The sequence below is a fragment of the Camponotus floridanus genome, unplaced genomic scaffold, assembly GCF_003227725.1.
Source record: "Camponotus floridanus strain SB8 unplaced genomic scaffold, Cflo_v7.5 scaffold5, whole genome shotgun sequence".
Classification (NCBI taxonomy): Eukaryota; Metazoa; Arthropoda; class Insecta; order Hymenoptera; family Formicidae; genus Camponotus; species Camponotus floridanus.
In genome coordinates, this window is record NW_020229658.1 from 161,551 (window position 1) to 180,280 (window position 18,730).

Below are 18,730 nucleotides of genomic sequence, written 5' to 3' on the forward strand. Positions count from 1 at the left end.
GTTGACTTGTCAGAAGTGCTCTTGTCTGCAAATCTGCAAATCTGCCAATTATTGCCTTATTGAATTTTCTATGAATAATTGCGAATACTTTATAAAGCGAATGTCAATGAAAACTTTGCATTTGTACAGAGTAATCGATATACGATCGAACTTATTTATTCCGATCAAGTGGATCTATATCTTACATTGAAATTATCTTTCAATGTAATCGCTCATTCATTATCTTCTATCGTTAAGGATAATCTATATTACAAATCTTGAGCTGGCTATTTAATCGAACTTCAAATTAAGCTCTGCCATAATACAGACACGTGTTAAAATTTTTAACAAGTGTTTACAACGAACATTGTTCAAGATTCGGTTTTAAAACTCGATAATTTTTGTAATTTTTAACATTTTGGCTTTTTACTTTTCAGGAATGCCAATAATGTTGTCATCTCCTTTTTACATATTACCAAGCTTAATCCGTTAATTTGTTCCCAAACATCGTTTCTTTTTAATTTATTGTAGTACTGGAAATTTTTAATAATAGTCTCTTATTTTTATAAATGTATTCATAATTAATTATAAATTTTTTATTACGGATTATTTCTTATTATCAAAAACTAATCATATAGACCAATTTATGTATATAAATGCATATGAATTAAATCAAATATTTGATTGGGCAACTATCACATTTTCTTGCGTTTTTTGCCAGCGTTTTAAGTCGGTTATTTGAAGTGAATGTAATTTGATCGTATAAAAAAAACTTTAATACAATGAAAAAATAACTTTTAATACTAACTTTTAATAGAAAGTTGCGATTCAAACGACGTATCATCAAAATGCTTACTCCATAGAGTGATTATGCGATTATTCACATAGTGGTTCACGCCAATGTTCGCAATCAATTCGAGATTTAATTCAACAAAGTGGACACGTGATCGTTTCACGATAATGTACGATTATCGACTCTGCTTTATACATACATATATATATTATTAATTGCTACCTGATTGCGTCGACATCCAGATAGTCGTCAGTCTCGAAGAGGAATCGAAGTCACGACGTACGATTCCAATCGGATTTTTCACAATTACTATGACGGAATCCAAGCAAAAATCTCAGGTTTGTCTATTTAAGAATATAATAAATATTATATATATATATATATATATATATATATATATATATGTAATCAGTAACGTATTATGTATTAATTATTATACGAGATTTCACAATTTAACAGAAAAAAACGTATTGATATGTTTAATCGCGTTTCTTATCATACTTGAGAAATTGCCTCTCGAGAAATATAAGTTGCTTATAAATTTCATTCTCTGTTCGAAGAGATATGATCTCTTTTAATATTAATAATTTGAAAATATATCTGAATTTGAATTTAATAGTCTTTATATCTGACAATGAATCAAATTTTAGTATAAACAAACATTTAATATGATTAACGTATCGATATCTTTTCGTTTAAAATGTATAAGATATAGAAAGAATTAGCACATGAAAAACACATGATAACATGATTTTAAATTCTCCATACTCATGCTAAACTGTATTTTATTCTATTTTTCCCACTTCCGATTTGCATGTATAATAAAATTTTAAATTAATACGCAATACTTTGCTAATTATATAATCTTATTTATAATTATATTTTGCGATCAGGTTAAATATGTTCATTATCATACTTTGGTCAATTTAGATTGATTCGAACATACCTCTATTTTCGTGAATATGTTAAAAGATTCGACTGTGTTAATGCACATAATTATCAAATTCTTTTTTTAATATTAACTTATGAAAATAAAATATAAATAATATAATCTAAAAATAAAATAGAAATATCTAAATAATATATTATTGTGAAATAGTTAATAAAATAATATTACTATCTATATAAAAGTATTAATTAATACGAGGACATTTTATTATAGATATTTTAAGTATATTAAAATAAAATCCAAAATCAGAGAATCATTATCGAGAAAAAAGGACAAGTAATATATATAATGATCTGAATATAAATGATATATATAAATCTAATTAATATATATAATATAGTCTGAATATAAATATAAATGATAAATAATTTATAAATTATTTATCGCATATTGTTGCTCCGTACGTTGCCCAGTGTTTTTTCAAACTTGCTTTTCCTCTCCTTTACTATTTGTTCGTTTCATTTACATTCATTCCCGAAAATAAGATTAATTAAGATTAGTTATATACGCAACAATCATAAGACACTTTGAACTCCCTCTCTCTTTCTCTCTCTCTCTCTCTCTTTCTCTTCTGTATTGTTTTCGGCTATTTATGCATAAATATTTCCTTCGTTGACATAGCGATAATCTATATAGTACAAATATAACATAGTTTCCGTATGTTATTGGCAGGTTTCGCTCGAACTTGGCGGCGCTTTGGTAGAACATCCAGATGGGTCGAAGCGAGGTAGTTGGTCCAACCAGATCGAATTTCTTCTCTCCTGTATCGGGTACGCCGTTGGCATCGGCAATGTTTGGCGTTTTCCTCACCTCCTATATAGCAATGGCGGCGGTACGTACATATGCGCATGTAACCGTGCTCGCACCCGATGTATCTGTCTCACGGTGTACATGGAAAATATGTATTTCTGAAAGTACATGGAAAATATGTATTTCTGAAAGAGAGAGAAGAAGAAGAAAAAGAAAAGACAAAGCCCATCGAATTACAGCGTCTTAAGCTATAACTGTCAAACTGTGTTAGTGTGTTTTATAAGTAACAATAAATAGAAAAAATGATACATATTAACACTTATAACTTATATGACTATTATAATTATAAAAGTTTTATTAAATTAAACAAAATTATTAATATTAACAAAAAAATTATTAATATTAACAAAAATAAATATCAAAAAGGGAGACTTCTATTTCTTATAAATTTTCTTTCTTCTATATATCGATATATCGATATATCGAATATATTTGTATCTAATATATTTATTCTTGGAATGTGTTCAATAAAGCATTTTGATCTTATGTTTACATAATGTCTTTCTCTTGTTTTTATTTACTTATGAAACACGTTAGCACAGTTTAGCCGTTAAAAGCTTGAAATACCCCGTACATCACTGGGATGCAATATCTGTGTTCTTATATAAGGCGTCGAAAAATTATTAGCACAAACTTTGAAAAGCTGATGCACAAACTTTGAGATTGCGTTGCAGATTTAAAAATAAGAAAAGTAGTTGCCATGTAAACAAAGATCTGAAGACATTTTTTCCGGAAGTAATTCCGGAAGTGATTCAAGATGACAACTTTTTAATTAATTATTAAAATTTTTTAAATATAAATTATTAAATTTTTTTAATAACTCTCTCTTTTTCGTTTTCTTTCTCTCTCTCTCTCTCTGTGAACTAATTCCTCCTATATGTAAGACACAAGTCCGATTCTCTAAAATATTTTTTGAAACGGTTAAATGAACATTATGGCTTAAATAATATGTATCAAAATAATTTCATTTAAGATAGTTTTATTTTAGGTAAAATTGTAATTAAATTATTATTATTATTATTATTATTATTATTATTATTATTATTATATTGTTATATTATTTTTTATTATTATTATTATTATTATTATTATTATTATTATTATTATTATAGGCGCCTTTTTGATACCTTTCATTCTCATGCTGTTTACAATGGGTCTGCCTATATTCTTTTTGGAACTTTGTATTGGTCAATATACTGGATTGGGACCCATAAAATCTTTTAGCCGCATGACACCAGCATTTCATGGTGTAGGTTATTGCACGTTGGTCGTCATTTTGCTTGTGTTGGTATACTATATGGTAATCATCGCATGGACTTTATTCTACACCTTCGCTTCTTTCTCTCAAAAACTCGCCTGGGCGTACTGCGATAACGATTTTAACACTAACGGTAAGTAAAAGTTAACCGTTATCTGCTGATGAAGATTTTAGATTTTTGTCATTTTATTGAAACGGGCAAATATTTAATTGAACTTTAACAGATGCGTAGTTAACTATTATTCATGATTAATTTAGCTATTTGATTTTTGTAACATTACTAATAATGTTATTATATATAACTTTCGATATTTACATCATTTATTTGAAGTTATCACAAAAATGCGTTTGGCTTAGTAAAATGTCAAAACATTTTTACATATAAGTTGATTTTGTGCCTAAAAATTTGCAATTTATTCGATTAAGATACTATCATCACATTGCTTTTAGTGTATATAATCGTATTAAATACGTTAAATAATTTTTTTCTCTATAAAAATATTGTGTAATAATGATAAATGACATTACATAAAGTATTTTACGTAAAATAATATGACAAAAAATATTTATGATTTGTTTTATTATTTAATTTGTATGTGCTTACATTATAAGATAATATGTTATTGGTAAAATAAGATTATTAATTAACATTATTTAATAATATGGACTCCAACTTGCAGTCTGGTTAAGTGATTGTAGCAAATCTTTAAAGAAGATATTATATCGATGATAGGAGAAAAGAGAACAGTGGTCATTGTACTATGACCTGTTCGTTCACGATGCATCTAACACTAATATGTCAACGTCGACAGATTGTTATAGCGGTCTCGAGGATATAACATGCCAGAAGAACACTAATTCAAACTCTATATTTTACAACAAAAGTTGCATGGCCATCGACGCGGTCTGTTCGCATTTTGGTTACTTCGGCGGCAATACCACTCACTGTTTCGAAAACAGTAGCGAGGCAAAGGCTTTCGGTGATATCTACAATCGGACACTGTCATCCGAAGAATACTTCAGGTACGATATAAGTTGTCACCAGCGCTGCATCGTGTCGGGAGGATCGGGAACGAGCCTTACGTCGCTGTTCAGCGTTGAGGAACGAGACAAAATTTGTTCAAGATCGCGCTTGCAAAGCGTGTAATTGTCGATTGCGTTCAGAGACTACGTTCTTGGTATACGTGGTGCCACATGGGAAAACTTTGGTGGCATACGATGGGAATTGTTCGGATACCTCACTTTAGCTTGGCTAGTGTGCTTCCTGTGTCTAGTACGTGGCATCCAGACCATCGGCAAGGTTGTTTACTTTACCGCCCTTTTTCCCTACGTTATTCTTACAGCTCTGTTAATACGAGGTAAGAAACAGAAACAGAAAAGTTTTTCTATAACGGTAGAGAGATTCATTGGAATTTAATCCATTAACGGCTAACTTCTTAGTATTTATGAATAAAATTATTTTTTGATATATATATGTAAAATCTTTCCTCTTATTAAAGCTTTGAAAATGAGAATTATCTATTTAATTAATTTAATATATATTAATTTGAAACCTTTCTAGAAAATGAAAATAATTGATTAAAATTATCTATATTATATATAATTACGACTGTACTTTAATATATTAATATATTAATTACATTAGTACAAGCTACTTGAAAGATGTGTTGTATATATGCTTATCGAATATATATAATTTTTACTCTAAAATTAAGAATGTGCCAAGGATTATATTTATTATATTAGTGATTATAGGAAAACATCTTGCTTTTTTTATCATAGAAATTAAAATAAATTAAAGTAAGTAAAAAAAGTTTTAAACAGAAACAACAATAATAATAACAATTATAATAACTAACTCCTACGTATTAATTAGTCTCGAAGTTTTATTTTTTGGTTAACTGGGAACTACATATCGAATGATTAGATATGAATTGGATTGTTATTGATTTGACCTACGTCATTGATTAGAATATCTTCGCTTGGTTTAACTTTTTCAAGCATCTCTCTCCGTAAGCTTTTTCGCATCCGTTCATACAGTGGAACTTCTGTATACGGATCATGCGATAATAGCACCCTAGCGTGAGAAATCGGATAATTTTATCATGAATGTGACTGAGAGGAAGATATTCGCACAGGTGTTACGTTAGACGGCGCCGATGAAGGTGTTTTGTGGTACATCATGCCCAACTTTTCAACGTTGAAAGACGCCAAGATTTGGGCGGACGCTGCCTCTCAAATCTTTTATTCACTCGGTATCGGCTGCGGATCTCTAGTCACCCTCGCGAGTTACAGCAACTTCAGCAACAATTGTCACAGGTGCGATTATATTAAAATAATATTATTTACTTACATCTGTAATAATAGAAAAAATCTAGAATACAAAAAATAGTATTATATACATTCACTTTATAAATACATTTACGAATCCGATCGCACGAATAATTTATCGCAAAACGTAAATATTAATTAGTTACATTGACTAAGCACTGTGAGTATTTATAAATTTCCGCAGCACATTTCAGACATTTCAATTTTTTTGTGATATTCGTTCCTTTTTTTGTTTTAACTCCAAATTTAATGACGTCGTTTAAGGAGAAGATAAATTGTTCGTCACGATCAACCGATATAACATCAAAATTAACTCAAGTATAAGGATAATAATAGTAAATTAAAAGTGATTGATTAAATAATCAAATATTACTATAATAATTTGATTATTAATTTGATTATTAAGAGCGATATACGAGTAACATAATAATGGCATAATAATTTCTAGGTAGGTAGTGAATAATCTTCTGCATATCAAATTTTAAATTTTAATATTCTGTAACAATGCAGGTTACTTTTTAATTGCGTTTAATAAATACATATAGCATATTCTATATTTAAGAACAAGCAGAATAAAATAAACATGTACACATTTCTTTTACACACACACACACACACATAAAAGGGGATGGAGAGGTAAAAGAAAATGAGGGATAAAACCTTAGGATTTTGTTGAAGATCAGAGAAACAGAAAAAGATTGGATACAATAATTGGTTAGAAGAATCTTTTATTTTTATTTGAGAGAGAGAGAGAGATGAAAGTGTTTTTCTCAAAACAACACAATGTTTTTGTTTAGCTTTCCTTTGTTCTAATGTAGTTCATTCCTGAGGTTTATCCAAGTATTTTATTAACATCCTCTGTACGCCCTTTGTCGAGTGCATGATAATTTGATTCTTGGCTCTCCTATTGTCACATACAGGGACGCTATTTTTGTCACTTTTACGAATCTATTCACATCCGTTTACGCTGGCTTCGCAATATTCTCGATACTCGGATTCCTGGCCCGACAAATGCAAATGCCAATCGACAAGGTGGTTCAGGGCGCAGAGGGATTGGCTTTTATCGCTTATCCAGAGGCAGTGGTGCAAATGCCGTTGCCGAATCTCTGGGCCATTCTATTCTTCTTCATGCTCTTCATACTCGGCCTCGGTAGTCAGGTAAGTAGGCGAGCGATTTTACATCACCAGCATCACATCATTTAATCCTGCGAGCCTGAAAGCGCTGCGGCGGCGATAAACGGAAGTGAAAAAATATTATCTCATAAACGTTTAAGGAAGCTATATAAGAAAGTATTATTTCCATTTTCGCAAGGAAAACCGAGAGGAGATACTCCGCCTCCTCTCTACTCCCGCACTCCTCGTCACTTACGATGATGAGAAAAATAATTATTAGTGCGATGAAGCGAGTGGAGACGGGAGAGACAGGAAGCAAGGAACGAGAGATGTAAATTTCAATTTTCCTTCGCGTAACGAGAAACTTCGCTGCGCTAACTGCGTTTGTTCCAAGTCGTGTATATTCGTAAAATAGGTCGACTCATATACATATACTCTCGCCTCCTCTGGTTATTCGAAATAATTTAACTGTGTATATAATAAACAAAGCAAAATACGTACGATATTGTAGAGTAATCATACGATTCGAATTTCTAGCGACAGTCCAGAATTTGAATAATATTCATAATATTCATGTTATCTCAATCAATAAAAGTACATTTCAATTGCAACCAAGAAAGAAATATTTGCAATTTACATATATTTGCTATTTGTATATATATGTATTATTTGTATATATTTGTATATTGTATCTTTGTCTTTTTTACAATTTTGTTAATGTGTATAAAAAATGCTTTATATAAAATTTTGTAGAAAACATGTTTTATATTATATTATATTATGCTTATTATTGCTGTTATGCTTTGCATAATAATTAATATAAATTTTATTCCACTATTTATTACATATAAAAAGGCATTTTATACTTCGGAAATACAGAATTTGTATCATAATAGATTAAAGGATTGTAGAATTGTATCAATTTTCATGCTTTTATTCACCATAAAATATTAATCTGATATATCTGATTTTTGTTATGTTTGTATTTCCGATTTAATGATGTAACGATATCCTATTGTATCAATACAGCATTGTAGTTTAAATCGAAATCAAATTATTTTGACTTGATTAATTTTATCACATATTATATCATACATATTATTATTTTATAATACCTATAAAATATCGCGATATTTTATTCTATAATAAACAATTTGACAAAGCTATAAAAATCGCTCAATGAAAACGCTTCTTTTATCGTTTGTGCTGATTTCTTTAGATACGTAATAAATCGATTTCTCTATGCACAGCTCTGCAAATAGATTTTGACAGTTATAATGCAGGCATTAACAAGTTACGTAATACAGACTCACGGGAAATATTGATCATCATAATAGCTTCTCCGTTACTTATCGACGAGGTTATTTCACGAAGATTTCACGAACCACCCTGCTAAGAAAGCACTATTCAAACGTCTTGAGAAACGACTGGCGTATTTGTCAAACGATGCCGCAGGCAAGAGGGATGCGTCTCTCGCTTTTGCGAATGACTAGCCTGAGCGGCGATCGTTTCGTGTTGCTTTTGCATCACAAAACTCTCGTCGTTCTCAGAAGTTCATATATCATAGAAGAAATTATAGCTCACCGTCTCAAAGTAAAATCTACATCTTCTCTTTTCTTTCCTTCATCAGTTGAAGTCTTTTCGAGTTTTTTAACGAGTTTTTTAACAAATCATTTATGATTCGTTATGATTCTATTCGATATGATTCTGTATGATGATGATTTTTCTGTATGATTCGTTATGATTCTATTCGATATGATTCTGTAAAATAATCACGAACGAGTAAAAAACCGCAAACATGCGATTTCTATCTTATATTTATATCATATAATCGAAAATATCTTTCTTATAATGATGATTGATATTATTAAAAGTAACTTTAGCTTTTTTTCTACATATATAAATGTACATATATTTAGTTGACTAAAAAGGTCTTACCAATTTTTTTAAATCTCAAACACAAGTTAGACATTTTTAAATTCTTTTCCAAGAGAATTTTGTACAGACTGGAATAATCTGATGATGCAAAATTCAAAGAATATAGCGAACAAAACAAGACATTTCAAGTTCCAAGATTTTTTATAATTTAAAGAATATGCTTAAAGAATATGATTAAAGAATATGCCGAAAATACATCTTATTCTATTTCATATTGAGATTTGTCAAACATGATAAACACCATCAATCTTAAAAATTTTTTATCAATGACTCGTGTTGCAAATGCCTACTTTTAAGTTATGTAATTGTGTATTAAGTTCTTATTTTATTTGAAAAACAAGATGACTTTTCAACTAACTCAATACATGTATATTAATGTGCATTTATGCCTTCACATCTAAAGATAAAATCATTTTTGTATCAAATAATCGCATTTATAAATAAAGCTAATCCGCTAATCTCTATAAATTATGTAATATATTACATAATATTTTCATTTTACATTGGTAACTAAAATTAATTACACTTAAATGCATTTTCTAACAAAGCATTATTTGTTAATATTGAAAAAAACAATTTATTATTATATAATTTTTTTAATTAGTTGCGTTTTTTTATTTTATTTTTTTCTAAATTTTATTTTTTCTAAATTTTCGGTTTATTATTGATCAATTAATTAACTATCAATATGATAGGCAACAACTTAAAATTTTACATTCTTTATATACTGATATTCTAATATACATTTAAAGAGTAAAAATTTGTGAAAAATATTGTAGAAAATATAGTATAACTCTATCGTATATATATAATCACAGTTATTTTTCATTTCAAAATATTAAAACAAACCGATGGAGTTACAGAGAGATTGAGCCGACTACATATATAACTTTGAAATAAATGTAGTAGCAAAACTTTATACAATATGCTACAATATAACAGTAAGAAATATTCCAATTATTGTTTTTTTGATAAATTAAATATATCTTCCAAAGCCAAATATGCGACGTTCAGTTTTCTTTTAACGTGAAAATCTGATAATTTTCAAAATTGAATAATTGGAACACAATTCTAATTAGAAAACGAAGAGTAGATAAATATAATAGATAAAAAGGAAATAAAAAGGAAAAAAGTAATGCATAAGAAAAAGATAGACACGAAAAAAGAAAAATCTTTTCAGTCATTCACTTTTTACGATACAGTTTGCAGGCGTACAAGCAATAAATACTGCCATACTAGACAGACGTCCAGATTTGCGAAAATATGAAAGCCTTGTGATATTGGGAGTATGCGTTACCTGCTGGCTTCTAGCGATTCCGATGGTGTTCGACGGCGGTATCTACTTGTTCAAACTGATGGACTGGCATACCGCCTCATGGGCGATCCTATTGATCGGCTTCGCCGAAATCGTTGCACCTTGCTGGTTCTATGGATGCAACAAATTCCTAAGTAACATTGCTGAAATGAAAATAACATTTGGTTATTTTCTTCATGGCTATTGGTGGTTATGCTGGGTAATCCTCGCACCTCTCACTTGCCTGGTAAGTACCTATTTTCTTACTACAATCATTTCGATGCCTGTTTAACTCTTTTGTTACCGGTCATATGCATATAGAAGCTACAAGATATTTGCTGCAGTCAGAGAGAGCTCAGTTAAAAATATACAAAAATATAAAGGTTTCAAAGTAGTAGTAATTGGATAGGATCTTGTTATTTTAATGTTGTAATTTTTAAAGTTTTAATTACCGGCAATAATAGTGCTAAATTAATTATATCTTGAATATATAGTTGAAATTTTTTGCTATAATTTGAATATATATACCGGGTGTTTCAGACCACCCGTACACCCCATTTTAAAGCAAAGGAAGTGATTATTTTGAAAAATGTTTCAGACAAAAGTTGTTGAAGATAAAGTAATGCATTACATGGGTAAATTTGATTGACCTTGGGTGGCGTCGTGAAGGTCATGTCAAGGTCGACTTGAATTTTTTAAATGGGAACCCCTATTTTTCATTGCATATTCTTGTAGCTTATCTTGAGAGCTTTCCAAAACACTATAATTAAGTACCTTTTTATTAAGTACTTTTTGAGTTATAAGGCTTGAAATAATTTCTTAATTTTATATAAACCATAAAATATCTAGTAAACCATTCATTTTTCGATTATCTTACCTTCATACTTTTATGTACAAAATAATGAGAGGAATCAATTGGTGTAAAGAAAACACATAGTTGTTTCTAAGAAAAAATATGGAATTGTTAATTGCAAATTACATATTTTTTCTTAGAAACAACTATGTGTTTTCTTTACACCAATTGATTCCTCTCATTATTTTGTACATAAAAGTATGAAGGTAAGATAATCGAAAAATGAATGGTTTACTAGATATTTTATGGTTTATGTAAAATTAAGAAATTATTTCAAGCCTTATAACTCAAAAAGTACTTAATAAAAAGGTACTTAATTATAGTGTTTTGGAAAGCTCTCGAGATAAGCTACAAGAATATGCAATGAAAAATAGGGGTTCCCATTTAAAAAATTCAAGTCGACCTTGACATGACCTTCACGACGCCACCCAAGGTCAATCAAATTTACCCATGTAATGCATTACTTTATCTTCAACAACTTTTGTCTGAAACATTTTTCAAAATAACCACTTCCTTTGCTTTAAAATGGGGTGTACGGGTGGTCTGAAACACCCGGTATAAATAACATTATTAACGATTTAATTTATTATGTATTTCATTTGTACTATATAAATATGGAAATACGTACATATGTATACATATATGTATTTATCGATAAAACATTATTAATCAGGATATAAATATCCTGCTATTTTTATATTTTAAATAAAAAACGTTAAGTAAATCTACATTTATTGCTGTATGATAATTAGAGATTACAGACATTTTTTCAAAATTTCTCCGAACGATTGATAATTTACAATAAAAATTTCTGCAGCTAACATAAATCATTTTGTGCCGCTTCAATTTGCTATTGTTATTGAAATAAGTTTCTCTTTTACACGCGCGCCCGCGCGCGTTCGCGACTAAATTGCGCGACAATCAAAACTTTAATGACAGCTCCAATGTATATAATTGCTAAACGGTACAATCGACGGTAGTAACGAGGGGAAGACGCGGCATCACGATGCTTAATCCCGTCGAGGTAAGGAGCCCACGTTTATTAACTGTAAACTTTGCAGCAAGTTCGGCGACACAGCGAGAGAATATACCGTAAATTAGTTTCGACCACCGCATAGAGACGATTAATCGAATTTATATGGAAAGTAGAAATTTAAGCTTAGATCATTGATTGCTGTGAAAGAACTCCAAATAATATATATGAAAAAAGCTTCCGATGAAAAAAGAATGAAAGAAACAAAGAAAGAAATAGTCTTAAAATTTTGTTTTATAAATTTTATAGGAAATATTTTATAATAAATCTAAAATAGTTTAAGAATTTATTGGAAAAATTATTGTGTGAAAATTATCGTGTAAATATACATTTTTTTACAAATAATTATAAAACTACGAAAAATTAAAGTGAATTAAAATATGATAAATCATTCACATGTAATAAGCGGTTTCGTAAGAGATTAGATTTTTATACAAGCCTAAAAATAACAGTACAATCAATAAGGGAATAATATGTGTCAAAATAATTCGAAAATATACATTTTTTCGTATAAGACTTTGTTTTCAAAAAAATTGATTGAGAAGTTTGAAAAATTAATATAACATATTTACACTCTCTTTTTTGATTAACGTTTTTTATTATATATCGTCGATTTATTTCCATTGTTAATATTACAGAAATATGTATAAAAGTACATTTTATTAAAAAAATTTAAAGCAATTTAAATTGAAAATAAAAATCATATAAGTTATATTTTTCAATAAAGAGATATGAGAATTATATAGATATTTTAATAATTATTATCAAGATAATAATATAATTAAAATTTAAATATTTACTTATTTTCAAATTTTTAATTTTTTTAAAAACAAAGTTTTGTATAAAAAAATTTTATTCTACTTTTTAATTTACTTTTATACATATAAGAACTTTTTATTTTCCTTTTTTTCAGTTAAATTGTTTTCTGATTCATTCTATGTATACAAGATACATTGGAAATTATGGTTCAAATAAAATGATTTCTCGTGCAAATTTAAATCAAAAATGTAGAACATTTTTTTTTACACCCACGGTTTTATTTACGATAAAATCAATGTCGAATCTTACGTATCTTATATTTATTTGAAAATATAATCTAAGATTTAAATGAAGAATTGTATAAATTGCTTTTTACCGATAAACAATTTGTACCTATATTAATGTGGATTAAAAAAGAGATAGAGAATTTTTATAGAGAATACATCAGAGATAGGAATATATATAAATAATCTGAAATGTATATAAATAAAAAAAATACGGTTACAATTATATCGATTCTTTTTATCTGATTCTATCTGAACTTTTTAAATAGATTATTAAAACTTTGGACTGGCAAAACTCGCCATTCGGTGTCTGGCTTCGCTGTTCGCGTCCCTAGGAGGTAAAGTGTCGTATTTCCCACGACTAGTCTGCTTAATTAATCCGGCTACCTGTCGCGAGGCACGCCCTTGCCTCCGCAACCCTGCTCGCGTGCCGAGCGAATTTTTATTTATAACGGCTGAATTTCGCCGATGCCATCGCGGGGATTGAAAATATTTCCCTCGATGGGCGGCGAACTAGTGACCTGCGAAAGTTAGTTTTGATTAAAAATTCGAAATCTCCCTTAATTGATAATTGTGTCACGCATACGCGCTGTTTTTCGAAGCTTTACATACGGGACTAACGGCGACCGACTAACCAACCGCGCTTTGCTTTTTATTCACAGGGGGTTTTTGGATATCAACTACAACAAACCGACTTCCGAGGAAGTTACGGCACGTATATATTTCCCGACTGGGCAGGCGTAATTGGAATTGGAATCGGATTGGCAACGTTGGTGCCACTGCCAGTCTTCTTCTTTGTACAAGCCTGTAAGGCCGAGGTGAGACAGTTATTTACGCACAAAAGAAGGATTAGCTTGCGATTTAACAATTTTTGCGTTTTTCAAGATTCTCGGATATAACGGTCCTGACAGTGTAAACAAATTATTTTGAAAAGCAGGCGACTTTTTGTTGTTCCATGACATACCATACATTCCAGTCTATTGATGTTTTACGAGCTGTATGCTTTTACTCGTCCTCAATTTTCTCTTAACTAGAAATCTGTTTTTCCAAAGCGTATCTCGAATATTATTGAAATCACATTTTCGAAAGAAGCACGAGACTAATTCGTTTTTCATCTATCGATTTATTTTTTATTTATCGATGTATATGTTTAGCTGACTCCTTTTTTTACATCTATGTCTCTTTTGCATATATGTCTGTCATTATTTATAACTAATTTATTGTATAATTTTTTTCCTGATAACTAGAAAATGAAATCGAAACGTTCATTATTTATATTTATTACTGTAAAATTTCTGTATGTATAATTCAACGACGTACCAATTACCCCGCCTTGGTTCTTATTCTGATTATTTTTTTAAATATAATTTATATCGTGGAAACCCATTTTTCTTTCTTTGTTGAAATCTGTCATGCTTACTTGCTGTACGGAAATTTATCATCTGCTTTTACTGCTTTTATTTTTGGAATTTCTCGCCTGATGAATATTTCTCGCTCACCTGCTACAACATATCACTATTTTTCAGCTATATTCTATATCAATATTTTCTTATTAATGAGATATTTTTATCCGATATAATGAATATAATTATATACTTTTAATGATTTATACTTGTAATTCTTTAAATGACTCCACATTAATACCTGATTTATTTTTATTTAAATATCGTTTGTTTTCAAATTACTCTAGTACCAGTGTGCACAATGCTTTGTTCTAATAATTATATCTGTCTCTAATATTTTTGTATATCTAAGAGATTAATTCTAGTTCTCTATCTCCTACTAATATAACTTAAAATAAATTATCTATTTATCTATCCAACTAGTCGATCAAAGATTAATTCGAAAGTATTCATATATTTACTAAATCGTTCCATATATTAAACGAATTATTTAATTTTAAGTTTATTGAATATTTTTTTGTAAAATTCTAGTCATTAAACATAAAATGTAAATACATTATATTCTTTAAAATAAGAAAAATATAAAGAGCTTCGAAAAATGTCGAAATTATCATTTTGTTTTCCAACAGTTTTGTATAAAATTCTAATCATTAAGATAAAAATAAAACATAAATACATTATATTCTTTAAAATAAGAAAAATACATAAGGAGCCTTGAAAAATGTTTTGCAAAATAATTGTTTCGTTTTCCAATGGTTTAAATGCGACATGCTGTGCATTGAAATGTTAAGAATACCTCACTTTCTGCGAAAAATATACTTTTCTGAAAAGAATGTATGAAACAGGTAAAAACCAAGTTTTCGGAGAAAAGTTTGAACTTTCGAAAATTTCTTAATAGCCAGAATTCTTTTTGTTGCTTAATGACTTACTGGTTGGCATTCTTTCAGAATGAGAGATTATTGTATTAAGGAGAAACGCGCGGCAATCTGGTCATTAATTTTCACTAATGGAGAAAGTGGAAACAATTACGAAATCACTTAATGGTTTTGACCAAGTCGGTCTCATTCTTTGTACGTTCAATTAATCAAACGTGAATCAAAACTTTTGCCATTACACGCACCATGCGTCCGCTAGCTGCGTATGACGTAAAAAAAAAATTCCTGTCTGCGCAGAGCAAAAACATATATGTTAACCATATTGTAGCGTTATTACATTATTACATGACATTATTATTTCCGCTGTCTCTCGATTAGAGCGCAAATCTCTCGATAGCTACTAGCTACGTCACGCTGTCAGCGCGGCGGTGGTTACGGACCGATTTAGAAGTTGCCCCGGCCCGTGCCGTAAAATCTCGAAAACTCGGGAAACGTCTTAATACAAGTTTTTCTACGGTACGTAGGTAATCGTACTTTGAAACGAAAAGTTTCCCCGGAAGCCTGCTGGCTCTTTCCATCGCTTCGGATACAGGGCCGCCGCAAGCGGAATGCGCAAATCGTGCGACATACAAAGGAATCACCGTACACAAAGAGATGTTGCGAATTTTGACAAAATTGAAACTGTACAAAATAGTGACATTTGTTTTAAAAAAATCACTTTGCAGGATTGAATTTTTTAAATTAAATTCAAGAGATCCACTACATATGTTTAAATTTTTTTACAGACAAATAATATTTGTATTACTCGTTACACATATTTCGCAGACACACAAATATGAACATCATAATTTATTTTTCCCGCATTCTTATAATTTCTGACTGTCATTTGCTGTTTAAAAATATTAGCTATTTTTTTCCTTTTTCTTAGAAAAGCACTAAATGAAATTTTACATAAAATGTTAACAGCGGCCCTGTCTGAACCGTACCTATTTCTATAGAGAGAGAAAGAGGAAAAGAAAGAGAGAGAAAGAGAGAGAGAAAGAAAAAGACAGCTCTATTCCTTGACCGCTTCCGCTTTCTGTTAGCCGATAAATTTAACATTACTCTTATCTCCCTTTCTCTACGTTGTTTTTTTGGCCATTCCACACACACTTCGAAAGTACTTGTGCGGTTTTGCGCGAGAAGATATGATTTTGCGCTGATGGCACGTATCTCGCCCATTATCGGTTCCGCAACAATTTAATTTGCACCCTTTTAAATGTTTTCAGAGCTTGAGAGCTTTATTTCAACCCTCGCCGTTATGGAAAGCGGCCGAACAAAGCAATATACTAGATAATGACAGCGTCAGCACTGCGGTGATCAATCCGACGTACATTTCCTCAGATAAAGATTAGAACTCTTGTACAAACACACAATAGATAAATTCGAATAGATAACTCAGATAAATTTCTAAAAATAATTTCCTAATGTAAGCCGAAATACATAATTTCAAATGCAAAAAAATTTTAATATGTGAAAATATTAACGGAATCAATCTAAATATTTTATGTTATTAATAGATCAGTACATTCTTTTATTTTTGTAACATATTCAAATTGACTATCTCTTTTTAACTGAAATATAAATTTCAATAATGAAAAATATCTATATTGAAAGATCATTGTATTAAAATTATTCAAAAATTATCATTATAAAAAAAAAGTTATAACATAAAAGAATTTGCGATAAAATAGATATTTATATATGATTTTTTTATCATGTTTATTTTAGTTAAGTTTCTTGTTTGAAGTTCTTCTTCGAATGTTACAAGAGTACGCAATACATCAAGTTTTGAAAGCTCTTTTCTTTAGACAACTTTGAAATAAACATACAAATTTAATTTATTATTATTCATGTAGTGTTAAACAGAATATTGGCATTAATTCGATAATAGAATGAAGACGTCGGCAGAGAAAATAAAAAACAAAAATGTTATATCAAAATAATATAATGTGGAGTAAAAATAATGTAATTAATAAATCTAACGTTCCCAGAACAAGTGTTTAATTTCTAGTCTTATTTTTAAGTATATATATATATATATATATATATATATATATATATAACTATCTTCACATTTCATATAAAACTCTTAATTGAGTATATTAATATATATATATATATATATATATATATACATATATATATTAATATACTTAATAATATATATGTATATGTGTATAATATAAATTTGATTTTTCTAAAAAATTTACAGACATACGTATGTGTGCGCACGATCACGTATGTATATATATAAACATATCATATGTTATATATTTTATGTCACAATATGTCAAAATAAGTTGAGGAAAATGTCATAAGTTATTGATTTTTTGAATGATTTTATTTGCCTTAATAATTGTATGTAATTGTATATAATACAGAAGAATAAATGTATGTAAGAAAAATTATATAATTCTATTTAAAAAAAATGAAGATTATCTTTATATATCAGTAATGCTTTCATTTAAAATAAAATTATGTTGCTCACACAAATTACCTTCCTCATAGCTCTATAACTTTATCTGACCTTTTTTTCAGTATCGTTAATTTTCAAACAATTCGCTGGGGCATTTAAAATGGGACACAGTGTACACATTCACACACACATAACATAACACATACAGTGAACCAAGCTTTATGCCAAGTACTCAGCCAACAGATCGTACAACACACAGCAATTAGTTTTTAAATCTCACTCACATTACGCACTCATATACAATATATAATACATACATATATAACTTTATATAATAAGTGCTTATCACAGTGCGTGCGTACAAGGAAAATATAAAATTAGAACAATAAAATCAAATAAAATAAAAAATGCCTTATTTAGTGATAATAATAGCGAAAACTATCATAAAATCTAAAAAAATATATATTCTTGAAATTTATAATTAATCTTATAATATCACAAAAATTCATAAAGAAAAAAATACGTATATAATTCATGGATTTCATAAAAAAGAAAGATAATTTTTGACGAATTTTCTGTACAATAAATTTCCAATGCCCA

General features: G+C 29.2%; 1 protein-coding gene and 1 long non-coding RNA gene across 3 annotated transcripts in view; one reads left to right on the forward strand and one right to left on the reverse strand.

Annotated features, from left to right (window-relative positions):
* The first annotated feature begins 1,018 nt into the window (after positions 1–1,018).
* On the forward strand, positions 1,019–17,164 carry LOC105254041 (sodium- and chloride-dependent betaine transporter). Its single transcript, XM_011262494.3, has 10 exons — positions 1,019–1,110; positions 2,394–2,553; positions 3,644–3,922; positions 4,602–4,812; positions 4,954–5,147; positions 5,928–6,108; positions 7,041–7,278; positions 10,374–10,712; positions 14,057–14,212; positions 16,941–17,164. The coding sequence occupies exons 1-10, from the start codon at positions 1,084–1,086 to the stop codon at positions 17,064–17,066; spliced, it is 1,911 nt and encodes a 636-aa protein (XP_011260796.1). The 5' UTR covers positions 1,019–1,083; the 3' UTR covers positions 17,067–17,164.
* The window catches only part of LOC112639166, a 66,181-nt gene continuing 54,612 nt past the window's right edge, over positions 7,162–18,730 (reverse strand). For both annotated transcript variants that reach the window (XR_003123333.1, XR_003123332.1), the window contains exons 2-3: positions 10,469–10,629; positions 7,162–7,342 (exon numbers count right to left, since the gene is read on the reverse strand). This is a non-coding gene — a long non-coding RNA (uncharacterized LOC112639166). The remainder of the gene's footprint in view (positions 7,343–10,468; positions 10,630–18,730) is intronic.